Raw genomic sequence first — 20,864 nt, 5'->3', positions numbered from 1 at the left:
CATCAAGTGGTTTTGCAACCAATGCCAGCAGTAAAACTTAGGCCTACAGTGATTTAAAACTCACACATGAAGTGTTGTGCAACATTAACTGGATTTTAAAATACAGTGGTACCTTAAAACTCAACGTCAGTTGGTTCTGGGACTGGCATTGAGTTTAAAAGGCGTCAAGTTTCAAGGTATTTTTTCCCATAAGTATGTTTGGGAACTTGTTAATGCGTTCCATGGTCCTGTGGACTTGCATATATTTTATCTCGAATACATCGTATCGAATCTCAGCTCTGCCTGCTGGCTGGGCTGAGCGGCCACATGAACAACGATTGGCCTGTTGTTCAGATAGGGGTGGGATATTAAAAAGCCGGATAGGGACTGTCATAACTAATAAAATTACGACCTCTGCTGGCAGCACAGAGACGGTAAAAGAGTGCTGTCAGGGTGTGTCTGTCCATACACAGTGCTGATCCGCATTGCACTTGTCAAAGTGTAGGTGACAAGATGCATACGGCTGCTGCCCACGTGTTGGAGGGGGCATGGGTTAACTTCGTTCGCCTCAATCAGAGCGGGGATCGGCGTTGGTGGAGAGGAAGCATGACGCAATCGGGCAATTGGGTGCGGTAAAAAGGGAGAAAATGCATAAAAATAAATATTTAAAAAAAACAGATACATGTGGAGCTTTCTGACGATTATTCCACTCAAATGCAGATTCTTCTCATATTCGCACTTTAATGTTTTACCACAAAGTGACTGTTTATTTTTAATTTGAAATGAAATAAATACATTTCTAAAAAACAAACTGAACACGTTGAGTTTAAGGGTACACATTTCTCAACAAAGGGTGTTGAGTTTCAAAAATTTTGAGTTATGGGGATGTTGAGTTACAAGGTACCACTGTACATTTTCTGTATCTGCTTCTTTATAGGTTATTTGAAAGTTCCTAAGACAAATACACCTCTGATTGTCCATATTTGAGTACAAACATTTGTTGTATAATATTATTTAGAGAAAAACAAAATATTGTAATAAACAGTGTTTTTATTCTGGTAACATAGTACGTTTTTTCAAATTGACCCCATGGTACTCTCAACATAACTTTTCTATGGTACCAGAGCAGGGTTAGGTTAACCTTAATAGCTGAACAAAATTCAGCTGCATGTTCGACTCGTTACAATAAATAAGTGGAGATAATGTTGTTGTTTGTTTGTGTGGTGGCGTGGGTTGGGGGGGGGGGGGGGGGGGGGTTAAGAGAGAGTGTTGGTCTAAGTGCAGACTTAAAAAAAATACTGGAGCTCTGGTTTTTTGTATTAGCAGTGCTCACACAGCTGCTTCTGATTGTGTGTGTGTGTGTGTGTGTGTGTGTGTGTGTTGGTAAGAACAGAGAGTAAGGACGTCTGTTTGATGTCAGCCAAGTGCATATGAGGTCATACAGTAGAAAGACATACCCCATAGCCTTTTGATTTGTATGTGTGTGTGTGTGTTTTGGTAATATATCAGTACCACAATACATTGATCAGGCATAACATTATGACCATGCTCCTAATATTGTGTTGGTCCCCCTTTTGCAGCCCCATACACAACAAACTGTGATGCACTGTGTATTCAGACACCTTTCTATCAGAAACAGCATTAACTTCTTCAGCAATTTGAGCTACAGTAGCTCGTCTGTTGGATCGGACCTCACGGGCCTGCCTTCGCTCCCCACGTGCATCAGTGAGCCTACTAATAAAGACACTCTCTATGTGTGTGTTGTAATTATAAAAACTTGTATTTCCTTACAAGAACCTCCCAGGGCATTTGTTTGGTACAACAGTATAATGTGCTTGCCCACCACTACTAAGATCTCAAGCCTGTGATTTTTAAGCTGAACTGTGCTATCAACCTGGCCGGGCATTTAACACACAGTTGGCTATGTCTGAAGGAAGAAGGTTGAGAGGGTTTCATTGCTGTAGCTGCACATGCAAATACTGCTGTCTGGTCAAGGCACCTGCACAAGTGGTGGATGATCATGAAATAGCATAGAATGACTTTCCATATGTATTGTTGCTCTATGTGAGACCCTGGTAGCTGTATGAGTGTCGGAGAGGGTGTATGACAGTCTACAGCTCTCCTCTGTCAGCACGGAAATTGCAATAGGGAATTGGAATTGAGTAAATTGGACGAAAATGGGGGTGGGGGGGGGGGGGGGGGGGTAGTTTCTGAAAACATTAATAATCTCTTGTTTAGTATAAGTGTAGTAATTTAGCTCCTTTCTCTTATTTCTGCAGCCTAGATGTCCGGTCCCAGCACTAGACTCTGTTGTTGGATCTAAAAGTCTGCACACTCTTCCTCAGTGTCCATCGGTCAACCCCTCCTTTCCTCTGCACTTTACACTGACCACCTCTTCACTAGCACCACCCAGCCACCGTGCACCTCCACCTCCTCTGCCACATACACCTTCACTTAGTCACAGATCTCCTCCTACAGTGCACAAACATCCTCACATCCACACACAATCTCCAACCCGGAGAACCATCAACTACCAGAACACCTGCAGGATAGCCATGGTAAGTCCTCAAAATACACCACTGTTTTGCTTGCCCCTTGAACTAATAATTGTGATTTGACGTATTTGTGTCAGTCACTTAACATTGACAAAGTTGGGTTCACGTAAGGTGTTAGCTATTGATAATTAAAATACAAAGACAGCACAATCCTCTAGCCTTGATCTTAACTGTTTATATCCTTCTTATACAAACATTTTATTTGCATATTGTTTTTTTCAACAACACCCACTGTTACAAAGTTTCTGCAGATGTTTTACCCTTGTACCAGATCAGATACAGCTTGAAGCTGAAGTTGAGCTTTGTGAAAAAAAGATTGATGCTGTTATCTTTTTTTATGTAATAAATCTAGCACAGTGATGGGAACGGTACAGTTTCACCAGACCTTTGGGTTTGTGTGCGTGTGTGTATTGTGTGTGCGCATGTGCGCGTGTGCGTGTGTGTGTTGACAGCTTCTCTGATTCCAGTAAAAATACATCCTGAACACTCAGGTCAGTAGGGAATGTGGTAATCCCACTTGTGAGAAACCAATGGAACAGTGGTGAAAGGCTGTTCACGGGAACGGAGACGGTGTGAGAAAACAATTAGCATCTAGGGTTCAGTAAAACACTAAAATAGTATGACCTACTTATTAGATTCAACACAAAGACCATTAAAGGTCTAGATGATAATGGCTAAAATAGGTATCAGATTTATGTAAGTATGCATTACAATGATATAGTTAAAGTCACAAGATTATAAATTATATTAATAATTGGGTGGTGTAGAAAGTTCTATAATGTCATTTAACCTTGTGGAACGGCATTCCAATTCTTTTTTAGTGATTATGTTTGACTAGAATATATTCTCTGTAAGCATATTACTAGGGCTAGTTTAACTGTCAAAAATATTCAAAACAGTGGTGGAAAGATTTGTCAGTATGTTTAGCATCTAGCACTAGGTACAGTGGTAACCTGTACACCTGTATATGTATATATTATATATATGCATTCTTTTAAATTCATCATCTAAGATGATACAAGCACACTGAGCACAATGAATTTTAACAAGCACATAAACATCAAATGAACATGTACATGTTTCCCACCCCTTGTGGAGGCTTTACGTCACATCTTGTAAACCACAGTGGGACCAGTTTGCTATTTTTATTAATTAATTATATTTTGGTTTGATGTATTGTTTGTGTTGCCTGGGTCGCAGTAAAAATCATGGACAAAAACCCCGTCTTGAACCACACATTACTGCACTAAAAGTACTAAAAGTTGTGTCAAAGGTTGTGTCACAGTCATGCTCCAGCATGACTGTCTCCAGTGGCTTGCGTAGGCTTTTAACCTGGGGACAATGGATCAGAACATTGGTTGTGAGCCAAGTCTTCTTGTCTTCTTGTCCAGCATCACTGCTTGACCTTGCAAATACTCTTTTGACTAAATGGGCACAAATTCCCACTAACACATTTTGTAGAAGGCCTTACCAGAAGAGTGGCAGCTCTGATTGCTTCCAAACATCTAAGACACTTCTATACAGCATCCCTAAAACTAATACTATTAACAAAATACAACTGAAGCACATGAAGAACAGTATGTGTGTTTGGCTACACTAAGTTATGAGTGCATAAGTCTTTTTTATGTTTAAAATGTGTATAAGCAATAATAGAGTTATTTCTTAATCATAGAAACAACTGCAGTTTTGCTGTTCTTCTGTTAGAATTCCACATGGCTACAATAATGCACAGCTCAAAAGACAGACCTCACAAAGATAGTTAAATCAACATATGTGAGAGTATATGAAACAACAGGGGGACTTCAAATGGTTTAAATGTCCTTTCTCATGGTCAGGACAGCTGTTACTTTTAAATTAAAATGACGTCTGTGCAATAAAAAGTCTTCCTGGACTCGTGTCAGAAATTTTACATTTTATCAGGGGTCACATGCACCAGATTTATCTCAACATGGGTAATGAAATTGCTTTCTCTTCGTGGTTTAATAATATTTTTGCTCATAGGATGTAATAAGTAAAACCTGTTTCTACATTATTACTCTTGATCAGTAGTGAACCGTGTCTCTTAAACCTCGGCTCTCTGAAGGACCCCCCCCCCTCACTCGGCTAAAAAAACAGCCTGATTATTGTGGCTTCTCCTAAAGTACTGCAAAAAAGTTAACACCATTACTTTCCATATGCAAATTAAGGACTTTCTGTATCACCACCACATACAGTCACAGTGCCATTTGAGGTACCACTGCTGAGAATGCCTACTTTTCAGCAAAAAAAGCTCAGCCTTACAAATGCAATGAGCAAACAGCACAGAGACGGTTATTACCTAAACAAAAAAGCTCATTTCTTAATTGTAAAATATCCTCATTAAACATTACAGTCACACCGTCCTACCAGACAGGTCGCACAGCAGGAACTTGTCATAAAGTTAGCGATAACAAAGCCCACCCATTTAGAGGGACAATATGATTGGTCAGTTTTATTGCCATTTGAATTTAGTCTCTCATTGAACATTTATAGCTGGACCACCAGTAACCAACATTCTGTCCAGCTGCAGCAGATGTGACAAAATTCTCATAGGAAGACAAAAGGGCTTCTTAAATTTAACCCTTTACATTTCAACCCAAATTGAATAGGCAGCTATGAAGGATTTGTTTCCCCTTTTGTTAATTGTCAAATTAGGAATGAATAAAACTAGAACTGCTCAGTTTTAAAATACTATATCTTAGGCTCATTCTGAGGTTGTAGAGAGTCCTGATAGTTCCCTTCTACTCCCTTCTCCTTTACAAATTGAGACCATTTGCACCCCAGTTCTGGAAATTGCTGGCTCTTGTTTTACAATGTGGTGGTGTGCTGTTTCACCCCACTGGGTAAGTCTAGAGCTTTTCCTTCCTTTCCAGCTGTTTCTCCTGAATCACAGGGTTACATACAGAATGTGGTTGTATGTGGGTCTATATGAAAAGTTGCAGGTATCTATGTCAGAATTAAAAGCATAGAGAGGAAATTCATCAATGTTTTATCTTTCATCATAATGCTACCATTATCTTTGTCGTAGAGGATGCCATATACTGTAATGAGTCAACAGTCACATCAATGTACATTAAGTAATTTAACTGTCATGTTACATTACTAGTAATGGACTTTATGTCTGTCATATTTAATGCCTTAACTGCTAACATTACAATCGCTATGGTTACTAGTGCCATTCTGGCAGTGGAGATTTCACTGCAGATATCCATACGATATTAAAGAGCTAAAAAGACGTAATATAGGACAGTGTGTTTTCAAGTGCTGTTTTAATAATAGTGATGATAATAATAATTACTAATATTGTTATCATACTAATTAAATCAGTATCATAGGAAACATGTACAACATTTTAACCAAATAGATTCATATGCCACCTTAGATTTGGCAATAACATGTCATGATTAATTCTTGAATTAAATCATTCAATCTTTTTATAAAAAAATGTATCCTAAGCAGAGTGACATGTATTTCCATGCTATCATAACATGCCAGTCATAAAACATGCACATTTTTCTAATCAATAGAACCTGCTTCAATGTGTGTCTCCTATTTCTGAACCATTTTGGAAACCTGGTTTGGTGTTATTATGGTTGAACAGCAGTTCAAATGGCAACATAGCACAATTTAATGCAAATAAAGACCACAAATGGCCCAGTAACATCTTGCATATTATTAATTATGGACTTGAGTCAGCACAGTTAAAAAAATAATTACTTCAGTTTATTAAAATCAGTAAACTCCCCCCCCCAAAATGTTATAGTTGTTTTCTGTAGAACATGTGTTAACATATTTTCACTTGGAATTGGACCAGGGGTGTCCAAACTTGTACATGACTGTATATGTTTACACACATATGTGCTCATATAATTCAAATATAGTTGTTTGAGTATAATATTGCTGAATTACTATTCTATTAAACAGCACAACTGAGTAAATAGAAAAGCCACAAACACCAACTCTAACACTAGTATTATTTCAGATGGTCTGAAAAAAAATCACTAAACAAAATATGTCCTTGTGTTTCAAACCAAATCCCTGTACGAGGAGTCTAGTTATCATGAAAACACTCCATAAACAATCAAAAATTGCATATGGATCTGAATAAGGGACATATTTGAAGAAGGTAGCAGCTGGTTATCTGTACCTCATTTTCTCTGATTCAATTAGAAACACATGAGAATCATCAGCACTCTGGCACAGGGCAGAAAGCTGTAAGGCTGTGGCACCTAGGGCTGGATTTAGTGTTTTACTGTAGAACACTTCCCTCTGCTGGTAGATCTAACACAGTAAAAAACACCAAATAGGCTCGTTGATTTGATATTGACCCCTCACTTTATTAACATATTGATGTACTTATCTGTATGGTAAACACGAATTTTTTTTAATGAACAGGATTATGAGTTCCTTTCTTTTATGTACTGTACTTTTTGCTGCCCCTTTGTTGTATGTCAAAACCCTACACAACACAACACAAAGTAGCAGCATCATAAGTGAATGACACAGCATGAAACATTTTATTATTGTTTTTAATCAAGGTGCACAATTGGACTTAATCTAAGAAAGAAGAAATCAACACAAATAATCTATTCACCAGTTATTACCTTTCACACCCTTCCACAAAAACAATTCATTATATGAAATTACACTTTCTCAAAAAGATTTAAAATAGGTCCATAATGAAGATTTAATCCAATACAGTGTATGGGTAATGTCAGTGATTTTATTTTAGTATAAGGACCACAAATGACCCAGCACCTTGAATATTAATAATTATAGGCTTGAGTCAGCCCAGTTAAAGACTGATTTCTTCAATTCAATAAAATTAGTAAATTCCCACAAAATGAACTATAGAATTAATCCAGTCTAGTGTGTCATTAATATTGGTGGAAAATGCACTGTAAATGCAAAATTTTTCTTTTTTACATTTACTTCAATAAGAGTTAAATGCATCACTCATCTGAATGATTCTTAAAGTGTTAAAAAAAAAAAAGTTGTATGTGACTGTAATGGGATGGGGGGTGGTGAACCCAAGAGCAGAGCTGGTTTATTTATTTTAGGGTAAACAATGAATGCGAACTAATATGATGAAGAAAATAATGTATGAGGTGTGGAGATGAACAGAGTGTTTGTGCGCTTTCACAGTTGAGTGCTTGAGGCCGGATTCGAACCGGCAACCCACTGAGCCAAGTGGTAAAGCACTGCTCCACAGGGGGAGTGGAGAAACAGGTGGGGAAAAGCACTCCAAAAGGTGGTAGTAATAAAGGCGGGAACGGCAGACAAAGGAGATGCTGAAAATGGCGTACTCAAACAAAGGGAGACAATAGCAAGCAGATAAAGTCCAACACAAAACTATCCTCAGTCTTGGGGCTAAAAACATTTAACTCCTTTAACTAAAATGTTTGTGTTCTCAGGAGTTAATACACTTTAAAGACAAAGACAGTGAGCTGAGCCCTTTAAGTTCAGCTCACACTTTTACATTTACATTTTCAGCATTTAGCAGACGCTTTTATCCAAAGCGACTTACACAATGAGCTGAACACAATGAGCAATTGAGGGTTAAGGGCCTTGCTCAGGGACCCAACAGTGGCAACTTGGTGGTGGCGGGGCTTGAACCGGCAACCTTCTGTTTACTAGTCCAGTACCTTAACCACTGAGCTATCACTTTTCACCCTGATTTTCCTTTCACCCTGATTTTCCTTTGATTTTATTTTTCTGTTTCAGCTTTTCCATTCTTTTCTCTCTTTTCTTTTACTTGTTTGTTGTTTTCTTTTCTTTTTTCTTTTCTCTTTTCTTTTCTCTTTTCTTTTCTCTTTTCTTTTCTCTTTTCTTTTCTCTTTTCTTTTCTTTTCTCTTTTCTTTTCTCTTCTTTCTTTTTTCTTTTCTTTTCTTTTCTTTTCACCTTGCTAGTTACCATACCGTCTGCCCCTCTACAAAGGTGCAGCACTGAGCCATGGTTTGGGTGAGCTTTTTATGTAGAGCCCAGCAGGTGTGTCTGATCAGCCGTGATCAGCAGTAATCAGTGCTGGGGCTTCTGGGAAATTGAGTTCTGAGAGCTGCTCCCAGTCGCTCCTCTGATCGCCGCCGACGATTTATGATACATTTCACATGTTTAAAAAATCTTTTTTCAATACAAAACTCATGCCACATTATTTTAGATAGAAATGCATATAAACAAAGCACCATTTTAATAGATTACTTGTCTGTATATATGCTTTGACCACCTGATACACTATATTGCCAAAAGTATTCACTCACCCATCCAAATAATTGAATTCAGGTGTTTCAATCACTTTCAAGGCCACAGGTGTATAAAACCAAGCACCTCGGCATGCAGACTGCTTCTACAAACATTAGTGAAACAATGGGTCGCTCTCAGGAGCTCAGTGAATTCCAGCATGGTACCATGACAGGATGCCACCTGTGCAAAAAGTCCAGTCGTGTAATTTTCTCGCTACTAAATATTCCACAGTCGACTATCAGTGGTATTATAACAAAGTGGAAGCGATTGGGAACGACAGCCACGAAGTGTTAGCCATGTAAAATGACAGAGCGGGGTCAGCGGATGCTGAGGCGCATAGTGCACAGATGTCACCAACTTTCTGCAGAGTCAATCACTACAGACCTCCAAACTTCATGTGGCCTTCAGATTAGTTCAAGAACAGTGTGTAGAGAGCTTCATGGAATGGGTTTCCATGGCCGAGTAGCTGCATCCAAGCCTTACATCACCAAGCATAATGCAAAGCGTCGGATGCAGTGGTGTAAAGCCACTGGACTCTAGAGCAGCGGAGACCTGTTCTCTGGAGTGACGAATCACGCTTCTCCGTCTGGCAATCCGATGGACGAGTCTGGGTTTGGCAGTTGCCAGTAGAACGGTACTTGTCTGACTGCATTGTGCCAAGTGTAAAGTTTGTTGGGGGGGTGGCAGGGTTATGGTGTGGGGTTGTTTTTCAGGAGTTGGGCTCGGGACATCTGCTGGCATGTTTTGGAAGGTGGAAGAAACCCATGTGAACATGAGGGGAGCATAAGAAACTCCTCAGAGACAGTAAATGAGGAGAAGCTTTAACCCAGATGCCAGACACATGTTGCTATTTAAGTCATGTGTATTCATTAAATGGTTGTAATAGAGTCTGGTATTGAAAATTATTGTCATTGACCCATGTATATCAAAAGATATGTGTTTGCCAGTCTGAATGTCTAACATGTCTTCTCTTATGTTTTCTCAGGAGCTGGAAAAGCCCAGTCCACCTCAGAAGCCATTGCCTGCTGACCCGTTAGGGCGGAGTTCCCAGTTTAGTCGAAGCTCCATACAAACACATCAATCCACCCCCCACTCTGCTCCGCCCCTATTGCAGCCCATCAGGTCATTATAATCTTGGTTTATACTTGTGTACACACATCTATATTTGTTCATTAATATTTCTAGATTTTTTTGTAATTATGGGTGTTTGTACACTGAGTTGTTATTTTATCAGGAACACAGTATATGCACACAGTGGCCAAAACTATGTGGACGCCACCCTTTTCTAGTTATTGAGATCAGTTCTAGTGTTTCAGCCACAGCCATTGTTATTAGGTGTATACAATTAATTATATGACACCAAGTATTTTGGAAAAGGCCTGTTCCTGGTACAACATGCCCACGTTTGCAAAGTTTGGTGCAAAGAGACTTCACTGGCCTACTACATAGCCCAACCCTATTGAACACCTTTGTGTTGATTTAGAACATTGCAAACTAGGACATGTCACCCAACATGACCTTTGTTGTTTTAAGTGAATGAGCACTAAATCCCTACAGACACATTCCATAATTGTGTGGAAAGGCTTTAGTGAAGTACTGCAGCATACAAATACACTATCTTGTTTGTATCCCGATTTGTTGTTTTATTACATTCATACATTATATACTATAGTTATGTAATATAGAATGCTGACATGTTAGCCTTTGGTAATGGTGTATCAGATGCCGCAGCAATTATGTTGTTTTTTTACACGATAGTGTCATTGGTGGGATGAGAAAAGTTCATCAGTCAAAATATTTAGGTGCAGATGTAAACTAGAGGTGCAGCTATCACACCAACACACTCGTGAGTTTAAATCTTAGCTCTGCTACCTGGCTCGTTGGTAGGGTGAGTGCCGGAGGGGGTTCCTCATAACTGATGCAATTATGACCTCTACTGGCTAAATGATGGCGCCTGCACAGGGACAAGGGATCAGTACGTGACTCTCCGTGCGTGAAACTGAGCCCAATATGAACTCGCCTTGTGCAGATGAAAGATGCAATCGGCTACTGCACACGTGTCGGAGGGGGCGTGTGTTAGTCACGGCTCTCCACGGTCGGGGTGGAAGTCAGCATAAGTAGAGAGGAAGCGAAATGCAATCGGGTAATTGGAGATGACTAGATTAGGAGGAAAGTGATTAACAACTGACACTTATAAAGGACCAGAGAAATACGAGGGATTTTCAAAAAGTTTCCGCACTTTTATATTTTGGTTGGAAACAGTGAGTGCGGGAGGAGTAGTAATTGGTCGTGTCTGAGAGACTGAGAGAGAGTTTATAGTCCGGATATAGCGTAATCTGATTTCCACCTTTTTGGGCAGCTCAAAGAAGCTTTAAGAGGAAGAACATTTTCATGTGATGATGATGTGAAAGCAGCGGTGCATCAGTGGCTCTGTGCTCAACCAGAAACCTTTTTGCTGATGGCATTATAGAGTTGGTATGACGCTGGGAAAAATGCATCGGAAGGTGACTATGTAGAAAAGTGATGTCATTTATTTTTAAAATTCTTAATAAATAGAGCTAATAAAGTGCAGAAACTTTTTAAAGAACCCTCATATTAAAATATGAACACACTTTGCATTAAAAGTGTGATTTATAGCGTCTACGTGTATACCTGTATAGCTGTAACAACAACATAAATGTGTAATATACTGTAGTAACAGTAATGTCAATCTTACTTTTGCTAAAAATGGTGCAAAGGTTAAATCTATATTACATTTTTTGTCTTTAACGCAGACCACCTCCTAAGCCCCCAACACTACCAAAGCCTCAGTTCCTCACAGGAATGAAGAAGCCAATCAGCTGAGACACAACCGGTGGACAGGAGCGATTCTTTTTAAATTAGTTTTGCACTATGAAACTCAGTTGGTCCTTAAGAACAGAGTCCTGGTCATGACGACTTGATGGTTTGATCACTTGGTGCTACGCCTCCCAGCCGGTGCTGTGAGTCAGTACTCAGGTATACATTGCACATTTATTATGTTCATCCCAACTGTATGTATTTTAACACAGTGCATTGTAAAATGTTGTTTAATTGGCCCTGATTTTGTATTGTCTAATTGTATTGTCTAAGGAAAGCACAGGCGCGGGTTTTAAGTACAGGGGGCTGCCAGCTGAATCTAAAAGTGTGATGCAATTCAAATAAATGCACACCTGTGAACACACACAGACACACAAAGACACAGGGACTTGCAACCCCAAATCAGAAAAAGTTGAGACAGAAAAGAAAATGCAAATAAAATAAAAATGCAGTGTTACATTTACTTTGACTTTTATTTGATTGCAGACAGTTTGAACCAGCCCCGGTTCTGGACTGCTTTGCTTGGGGGGGCAGTAAAACCTAATGAGGGGGCATGTTGATAGTCATGTTTTTGAAGCCAGAAATATATTCAAGGCTTGATTTGTGCATGAATGATGACAGCCAAGCATTTAATACTGGCTGTGATGGCGAGGAATCGTTAAAACCATTAAGCCTGTGTTAGGAGAAGTTAGCCTAACCGCTAACGGCTAATAAAATAATTTAAGCAACACCTATGTAAGAGGTAAGTAACATTAAAGCAACGAAAAAACACAGTTAAGCAAATATTACCATGTGGAAGTCAGTTTAAACTCAGAAGAGTGTTTACCAGTATACCTGCCTCTCGCTCACACTAACAGAACATATACTGCCGAACTGAACTGTTTGGGGCAGTCTGCCGATTTTTATATGACTCAAAGAGCCAATCAGGAATAAGCAAGGAAATATCTTCACACTGTAAAACAAAATGCATTTTTGTGATTGGTTCAGAGATAATTTTAAAAATAGCCGTTGCTTGCATTGTGCTTGGGGTGGCAAAGACACAATTTGGGGGGGCAATGCCCCCCTCAGCCCCCCCCCCTAGCGCCGGCCCTGGTTTGAACCCAAGATATTTCATGATTTGTCTGCTCAACTTCATTTTATTTGTTAATATACCTCCATTCCTGCATTTCAGGCCTGCAACACATTCCAAAAAAAGTTGTGACTGGGGCAATTTAGTATGAGTAATGAGGTGAATCCAAACAGGTGATGTTAACAGGTGATTGTAACCATGATTTGGTACAAAAGCAGCATCTAGGAAAGGCTGAATCTTTGATGAGTAAAGATGATCAGAGGATCTCCAGTTTGTCATCCAATGTGTGAGAAAATGATTAAAATGTTTAAAAACAATGTACCTCAAAGAAAGATTGGAAGGGATTTGCATATTTCTCCCTCTACAGTGCATAATATCATTAAATGATTTAAGGAATTTCAGTGCGTAAAGGCCAAGGGCGCAAGCTTAAGTTGAACATCCATGATCTTCGATCCCTCAGACGGCACTGCATCAAGAACCACCACTCAACAATATGATATAACCTGATATAACCACATGGGTGAGGGATTACTTTGAGAAACCTTTGTTAAGCTCTACAATACAGAGTTACATGCACAAATGTCACTTAAAACTTTACTGTGCAAAAAAGAAGCCTTATGTTAACCATGTCCAGAAGCGGCGTCGACTTCTCTGGGCTCGGAGGCATCTAAATTGGACCATCACACAATGGAAACGTGTATTGTGGTCAGATGAATCAGCATTCCAGGTGTTTTTTGGCAAAAAGAGAAGACAAAAAGGACCATTCAGACTGTTATCAGCAACAAGTCTAAAAGCCAGGGTCTGTCATGGTATGGGGCTGAGTCAGTGCCCTTGGCAAAGGTCATTTACACTTTTGTGATGGCAGCATTAATGCAGAAAAGTACTTCAGGACGTCATCTTTTCAAGGGACGTCCATGCATTTTTCAACAAGACGATGCAAAACCACATGCTGCACACATTACAAAGGTATGACTGTGGAAGAAGAGGGTACGGGTACTAGCCTGCAGTCCTGACCTGTCCCCAATAGAGAATGTGTGGAGAATTTTGAAACAAAAAATGCGACAACGACGACCCCGTACTGTTGCACATCTTAAGACGTGTTTGCAGGAAGAATGAGACAAAATAAAAGCTGAAACACTAAATCGCTTGGTATCCTCGGTGCCAAAATGTCTTTTAAGTGTGGTGAAAAGGAATGGCAACATTACAAAGTGGTAAATGCTTTACTGTCCCAACTTTTTTTGGAATGTGTTGCAGGCCTGAAATGCAGGAATGTATGTTCATTAATAAATGAAATGAAGTTGAGCAGATAAAACATGAAATATCTCAGGTTCATCCTGTCTGCAATCAAATAAAAGTCAAAGTAAATGTAAGGAACTCTGTGTTTATTTATTATTTGTTTTTTCCATGCTGTCCCAACTTTTTCTGATTTGGGGTTGTAACTAAACAGCCCAAACAAGCAACTGCTTGGCAGCATTGTTACCAACAAAACTATGAATTTCCTCCTAGCTGCTGTTACAGGTACAGAATAATCAAACCCTCACTGTACCGTCGCAGCGTTATCAGTAACCTCAACCTACCCACATTCTGATGTTCTGCTGTAATGAAACCTCTGTATAGAGCAGAATGTTTCTGGTACGCTGACATTACAGTAAGGTGTGACAGTATATTTTGCATCATAGTGCTTTCATGCTGCAGTCTGAGCCTCTGTGAACAGCACAACAAGTGTGGAGTGTGGGTACAACACACTGTTTGGAATCTGGCAACCTTTAAATTATGTTTAAAGTAAATGCCCTTAATAAACCAAACTATTGCTCGAATAATATGCTTTCTAAAGTTAGATTTAATCAATACAAAATACAAATCCATGTCAATGATAATATATTATAAATAAAGTAATAATTCCCATTAAATAAATAAAAGAAGTTTTAGAGATCTAGTGCAGAATATAGACTGATGAGCCATAACATTAAAACCACCTGCTTGTTTCTACACTCACTATCCATTTTATCAGCTCCACTTATCATATAGAAGCACTTTGTAGTTCTACAATTACTGACTGTAGTTAATCTGTTTCTCTAAATACTTTTTTTAGCCTGCTTTCACCCTGTTCTTCAATGGTCAGGACCCCCACAGAACCACCACAGAGCAGGTATTATTTAAATGGTGGATCGTTCTCAGCACTGCAGTGACACTGACATGGTGGTGGTGTGTTAGTGTGTGTTGTGCTGGTATGAGTGAATCAGACACAGCAGCACTGCTGGAGTTTTTAAATACCGTGTCCACTCACTGTCCACTCTATTAGACACTCCTACCTTGTTGGTCCACCTTGTAGATGTAAAGTCAGAGACGATCTCTCATCTATTGCTGCTGTTTGAGTTGGTCATCTTCTAGACATTCATCAGTGGTCACAGGACGCTGCCCATGGGACTGGCTATTTTTGGTTGGTGGACTATTTTCAGTCCAGCAGTGACAGTAAGGTGTTAAAAACTCCATCAGCACTGCTGTCTTATCCACTCATACCAGCACAACACACACTAACACACCACCACCATGTCAGTATCACTGCAGTGCTGAGAATGAACCACCACCCAAATAATACCTACTGGTGGTCCTGACCATTGAAGAACAGCATGAAAGGGGGCTAACAAAGCATGCAAAGAAACAGATGGACTACAGTCAGTAATTGCAGAACTACAAAGTGCTTCTTTATGGTAAGTGGAGCTAATAACATGGACAGTGAGTGTAGAAACAAGGAGGTGGTTTTAATGTTATGGCTGATTGGTGTACAGTCTATTTAATAAAGCACATGACCAGTGCTGCAGTTTGAGGGTGTGAGTGAACAACTAAGAACTGTTTTACAGAGTGCATGTAATAATATGTCTCTGATTGGAGGAGTTTAAAACTAAATGTCTGTTAATATAATCATGTGTCTGTCTAAATCACAGACCCAAAAAGTGAAAGCTAATGCCTTAATTTATTTTAACTGTACACAAATATGTAAACAGAACATAGTACACTACTACCTACCATTTAGCCAGATCTTTTTAAATGTCTGTATTAAATTCAGTCCATATTATTGTCTGGAATAGTATAGTCTTGCTGCATCAGATTTTGAAATCACTAACACAAATAAAAGTTTGGATTTTGGCAAAAAAATCCTGCTAAGGTGGGCCAAACAGAATTTTATACAATAATTCATAGGAATTGTGTTTTATTACAGCAAAGATATAACAGTCTGAGTAAATATACTGTACATGTATTCTAAAGGACATGGAAAATGTGAACACTAGATCTTAAATTGGGGCTAAGTAGTGCACTGTCACCTATTAGAAAGGATACAAGGTCGCTCAGGTGGCACAGCGGTAAAAACACACGCTAGCACACCAGAGCTGGGATCTCGAATACATCGTATTGAATCTCAGCTCTGCCATCCGGCTGGGCTGAGCGGCCACATGAACAACGATTGGCCTGTTGTTCAAATAGGGGTGGGGTATAAAGCGGATAGGGACTCCTCGTGACTGATGCAACTACGACCTCTGCTGGCTGATTGAGGGCACCTGCACAGAGGCGGGGAATGAGTGCGGATCAGAGTGTGTCTCTCCGTACACAAGGCTGATTCGCATATATGCACTCACCTAGTGCGGGTGAAAAAATGCATATGGCTGCTGCCCACGTGTCGGAGGGGGCATGGGTTAGCGTTGTCCTCAAATCAGAGCGGGGGTCGGCATTAGTGGAGAGGAAGCATGACGCAATCGGGCAATTGGACGCACTAAAAATTTGGGAGAAAAAGGGGAGAAAATGCATAAGCAAAATATATATATATATATATATATATATATATATATATATATATAAAGGATACAAATTATGTTAGCCTTAGTTTTTTTGGTTTTAGTGAAATTTTGCTTGTAAATAAGATATTCAGAAGTACTGGAAGCAGGGTAAAAAGAGTAAAGATGCACTCTAAGGTTTTTAAATCTAAGGTTCTTAATGATCTTTCCTAATGTATCTAAACCCGTTGAGATCCCTCTGTATCATAAACAAGACCTGCTTCAGTATAGTTGGAGACACAGCTGTTTGAACATCAAAACTGGGAATATCATTGAAAAAAATTTACACTGTTTACACTGTTTTTTTTTCTCATTACCTTACAAGTACTTAACATCTGTAGCAAACTGGAGTCTTACAACCCCCATGTGCACCCCAGGGAACATTTATAGCTGTGAAAATGTGTTTCCACTAAGCCTACATCTAATACTGATCTAAACAAAGTAGTGCTTTATATTTTTACATCATGTTACTGTGTTTTGCACTATTGTGTTTACAGCACTATGTAGTACATCTTGCATAGAGAAAGGCATATGCATTAATTCAAATAATATTTTGAGTTATGTTTCCACTTATAGACTTATATGACATACACCATTTCAGTCCATGAATTCTATGTTTAATGATCTGTTAAACATGAATTCAGTATCATACTATTAATCTGTTTCAGTTAGTAAAGACTATAGTTTGTTAATTACTTTGCTTGGCTTGTTCGGGAGTTTGCATTTTTGTACTCACTACCATTCTGAAAATTACTTTATGTTTTAGTATTTGTACACAAAATTGTAATTGTTCTTTATTGTTCAGTGACCATGAACACAAAACATTTTTGTACAATCTTTGATATATCAGTTTGTGAAAATACTGTAAATATCGATGTCTGTGAATTTATAGCCTTTTAAAATACAATTTATGATGCAGTGTTAAGTAAAGTTGTTTATGAAACTGATTTGTGAAGTTTTTTGCTTTTTTTAATATGACTGCCCTTGCCCTTGGAGTGTCCTTCTAAACTACAGTAGACCCTTGACTTACAAACCGTTTAGCATACGAACATTTTGGGTTACAAGCGATCTTTTTTAACTTAACGTACGAACAAATTCCGGATTACGAACCGAAATTCGTGAAACACATGACGTCATGAACAAGTTGACTCCGACTGCCTGTCTCTCTCTCTCTCTCTCTCTCTCTCGGCTATATTTGGTATAGCTTTTTTGTAGAATGCAGCTAACTTGCACCTCATCTCCTACAGACAGCAGTACCTGCCCAACGAATGGCAGGTCATCGTACTTGACAATAACAAAATCTCAGGGACCACTTCATCAAAAACATAATTATTAATATTCATTGTAATTACTGCTCTTATTAAGGAAGACTAGAATGGAAAAAAGTGGTTTTAATATTTAAAAATAATTTTAAAACATTATAAAGTCAGTATAACAATGTCATTGTCAATTTAGTGCAACAGCGAAATTCTGTTGCACTGAATGACTGTTGTTGTACTGAATGACAGAAATTTTACTTTAGCACATTTTACAGTTATCCCAGTATTTAGCCAAAGCTAACATTGACCTTAGCTCAAAGACATTTCTACACATATTCACATTTAAATGTTAATAACCTTGTTTGTTTACAAGAGTAACCGTAATATTAGGTTTTCTGTGTTGTACTGAATGACACTCAGTTTTGTTCTTTAATGTACTGTGTCAGTAAAAAGACATTTTTATCAAATAATGTTAAAATACATTGACCTCGTGTGTGTGCTGAAGGGTCCCCAGGTGTCTTCTTTTGTTGTTATAATTGGTCACATGACTGCAGTAGCTTGATCGCATATTAAAATAAGGCTTTTTATTAACGTTGTACTGAATGACAACTGAAGATTGGGAAAATGGGGACTGAAAGTATCCTGAAAATTATTAATATTAAAAAACACATCTGATTGAATATTATTTAATATGTCACACATGACATTTGTACAATTATGCCAAAGCAGTAAATTTTAAGTTTTACTTAAGATTAATTAGTTTTTTCTTAATGTTTTATTACTTAAAGAGGTAGGGGGACCGTTGCACTGAATGACATTTTGGGGGTTTCAAGGGTTATTTTTTCAAAAATCATACATTTTCCGTAAAAATTACTTTAGGTTTCAGTAAAGATGTACAAATGGAGTAGATTGAAGGTATATCCACTTATATTAATATAATTGTATATTATTTATCAAGTGGGGACACTAAAAAGTTACGTCTCGTCTTTTACCCATATACAGTGAGCAAACATTCAGACAGTGGACTGTGTTTTTTCTGTGTTTTCTTTATATTTTGTAAAATTCAATATTAAAATGGCCCCAAGGAAGGTGCAGAGAAAGCACAGTGGTGAGAAAATAAAAAAAAATCACTATTTGCTGTGTTGTATAATTACTCCTGCCAGTAGCTGTCACTGTGTATCAGACAGAGGAGGCAGTGAGTGAGAGAGAAGAAGGAAATCACTGAATAAAGTAGTCATTCTTTTGTGCAATTACACTTACAAAATACAACACTATTGAAATAAAGAAGGAAATAATAGAGAAATATGGGAGTTATTGTTGTTTCTGGTAGATACATTTTATAAAAATAAGAAGGAAATGTATTATGGTGTATGGTACAGCACACATACTGTACTGAAATGTGATGTGTGTGTTTTTATGTACAGTACTATTGTGTATTGTTGTTTATTATTGTTTATTGCAGTAATGTCTATTCATAATATAAGATTTAAGGGAAAATATATTTGTATTTATAATAAAAAAAAAAAACTTTTAAGACATTAGAGAGGTTAGGTAAGGGGGTGGTTTGGGAGGTCTGGTGCAGATTAATTCTATTTACATTATTTCTTATGGGAAACATAGGTTTAGCTAACGAACATTTTGACTTAAGAACAGCCCTTCGGAACCAATTAAATTCGTAAGTCAAGGGTCTACTGTACAAACAGCAAGTTAATAATCTGTTCATTGAGTTCAAATAAAGAGAAAGCAATAAATAAGTCTTATCATCTAAGAAGAGGACAGAACTGGAAGAATCATTACCTTTCCCCACAACATCCACAGAGCACCAAAGTGAATTCTCTGAACTCTCTGAACTCCTTGGTTCGAAACTCGGCATTGCCACCGGTCGGCTGGGTGCCATCTGGCGGGCATAATTGGCAGTGCCTGCAGCAACTACTAATTGGCCACCGTATCCACAGGGTGGGGGCCGGACTATGTGTGGGTGGGTGGGTAAATGATAAAGACTGCAATAGTGCTACATAATATAAAAAGAAATACCTGGCCATTTTGTCAGTTATATTACCCACCAAATACAAAGTTGTCTGGTCTGATCTTACAGAGTCCATTGTCCTTGGCTCCAGGTCCACAAGTACAGCGCGGGGCACATATTTACCACCTGTTTACATTTAGCAGACGCTTTTATCCAGAGCGACTTACACAATGAACAAAACACAATGAGCAATTGAGGGTTAAGGGCCTTGCTCAGGGACCCAACAGTGGCAACTTTGTGGTGGCAGGGCTTTAACCGGCAACCCTCTGTTTACTAGTCCAGTACCTTAACAACTGAGCTATCACTGGCCCCACTGGACCTGTTACAACCAAGAAAGCAATTTTACATAAGTCATTGAAGGCTATGAATTAAAGTGTGGTTAAACTTGAACATTTGCATTTGACATGCACCCCACAAAATCAAACCCAAGACAAACCAAGTATGTAGGTCTTATTTGCCTATAAAAGTTATTTTGATTCAGCTTTAAAATAAACTGTAAATTATTACTATTTTGTCACTAACTTGTCCAAAGTTTCAATATTAGTTTCTACTACGAGAGAAATGAAATAAATAGAAGCAAATCTAAAATATGTTCTCAAGCTTTTAAGCAAAATAAAGGTGTCCAAATGGACATGCAAAACTATTACTGGAGAACAAATATTTTAAAACTCTATATCTTTTATTTTTATAATAATGAAATCATTTCATTTTTGTCATGTACTGCCCTAAAATATGCCCACAAAGTGATCATTCTCTCTCACTCACTCACTGCTACACGTGTTTGCTCTCTCGGGGCCCCTTAGTCACGTGACGGCACAACAACAAAACAGCAGCACAGGCGATGAGGAACGAGCTGCTGAACTCTGCACAAGAAGGGACTGAGTTCATTAATGATGCGTTTGTGATCATTTACAAACTATTCGGATTGTCTTCTCAAATAAATTCATAATTACACCCGCATGTATGTGTCACCAAAAATGTGGACTACTACTGGAAAATGAAAGGATCAGAGGAGAGAGAGGGTTTGTGAGTTTGAGGTTGTTGTAGTC

General features: G+C 38.5%; 1 protein-coding gene across 1 annotated transcript in view; it reads left to right on the top strand.

Annotated features, from left to right (window-relative positions):
• Positions 1–12,670, top strand: part of LOC134321802 (disintegrin and metalloproteinase domain-containing protein 12) — a 186,850-nt gene extending 174,180 nt beyond the window's left edge. Inside the window, exons 21-23 of the mRNA XM_063003625.1 lie at positions 2,259–2,537; positions 9,779–9,915; positions 11,568–12,670. Of these exons, the coding sequence (XP_062859695.1) occupies positions 2,259–2,537; positions 9,779–9,915; positions 11,568–11,637 (486 nt within the window). The 3' untranslated portion in view covers positions 11,638–12,670. The remainder of the gene's footprint in view (positions 1–2,258; positions 2,538–9,778; positions 9,916–11,567) is intronic.
• Positions 12,671–20,864: the final 8,194 nt, after the last annotated feature.

Source organism: Trichomycterus rosablanca, chromosome 10 (assembly GCF_030014385.1).
Source record: "Trichomycterus rosablanca isolate fTriRos1 chromosome 10, fTriRos1.hap1, whole genome shotgun sequence".
Classification (NCBI taxonomy): domain Eukaryota; kingdom Metazoa; phylum Chordata; class Actinopteri; order Siluriformes; family Trichomycteridae; genus Trichomycterus; species Trichomycterus rosablanca.
This window is presented reverse-complemented; position numbering and strand designations above follow the sequence as displayed.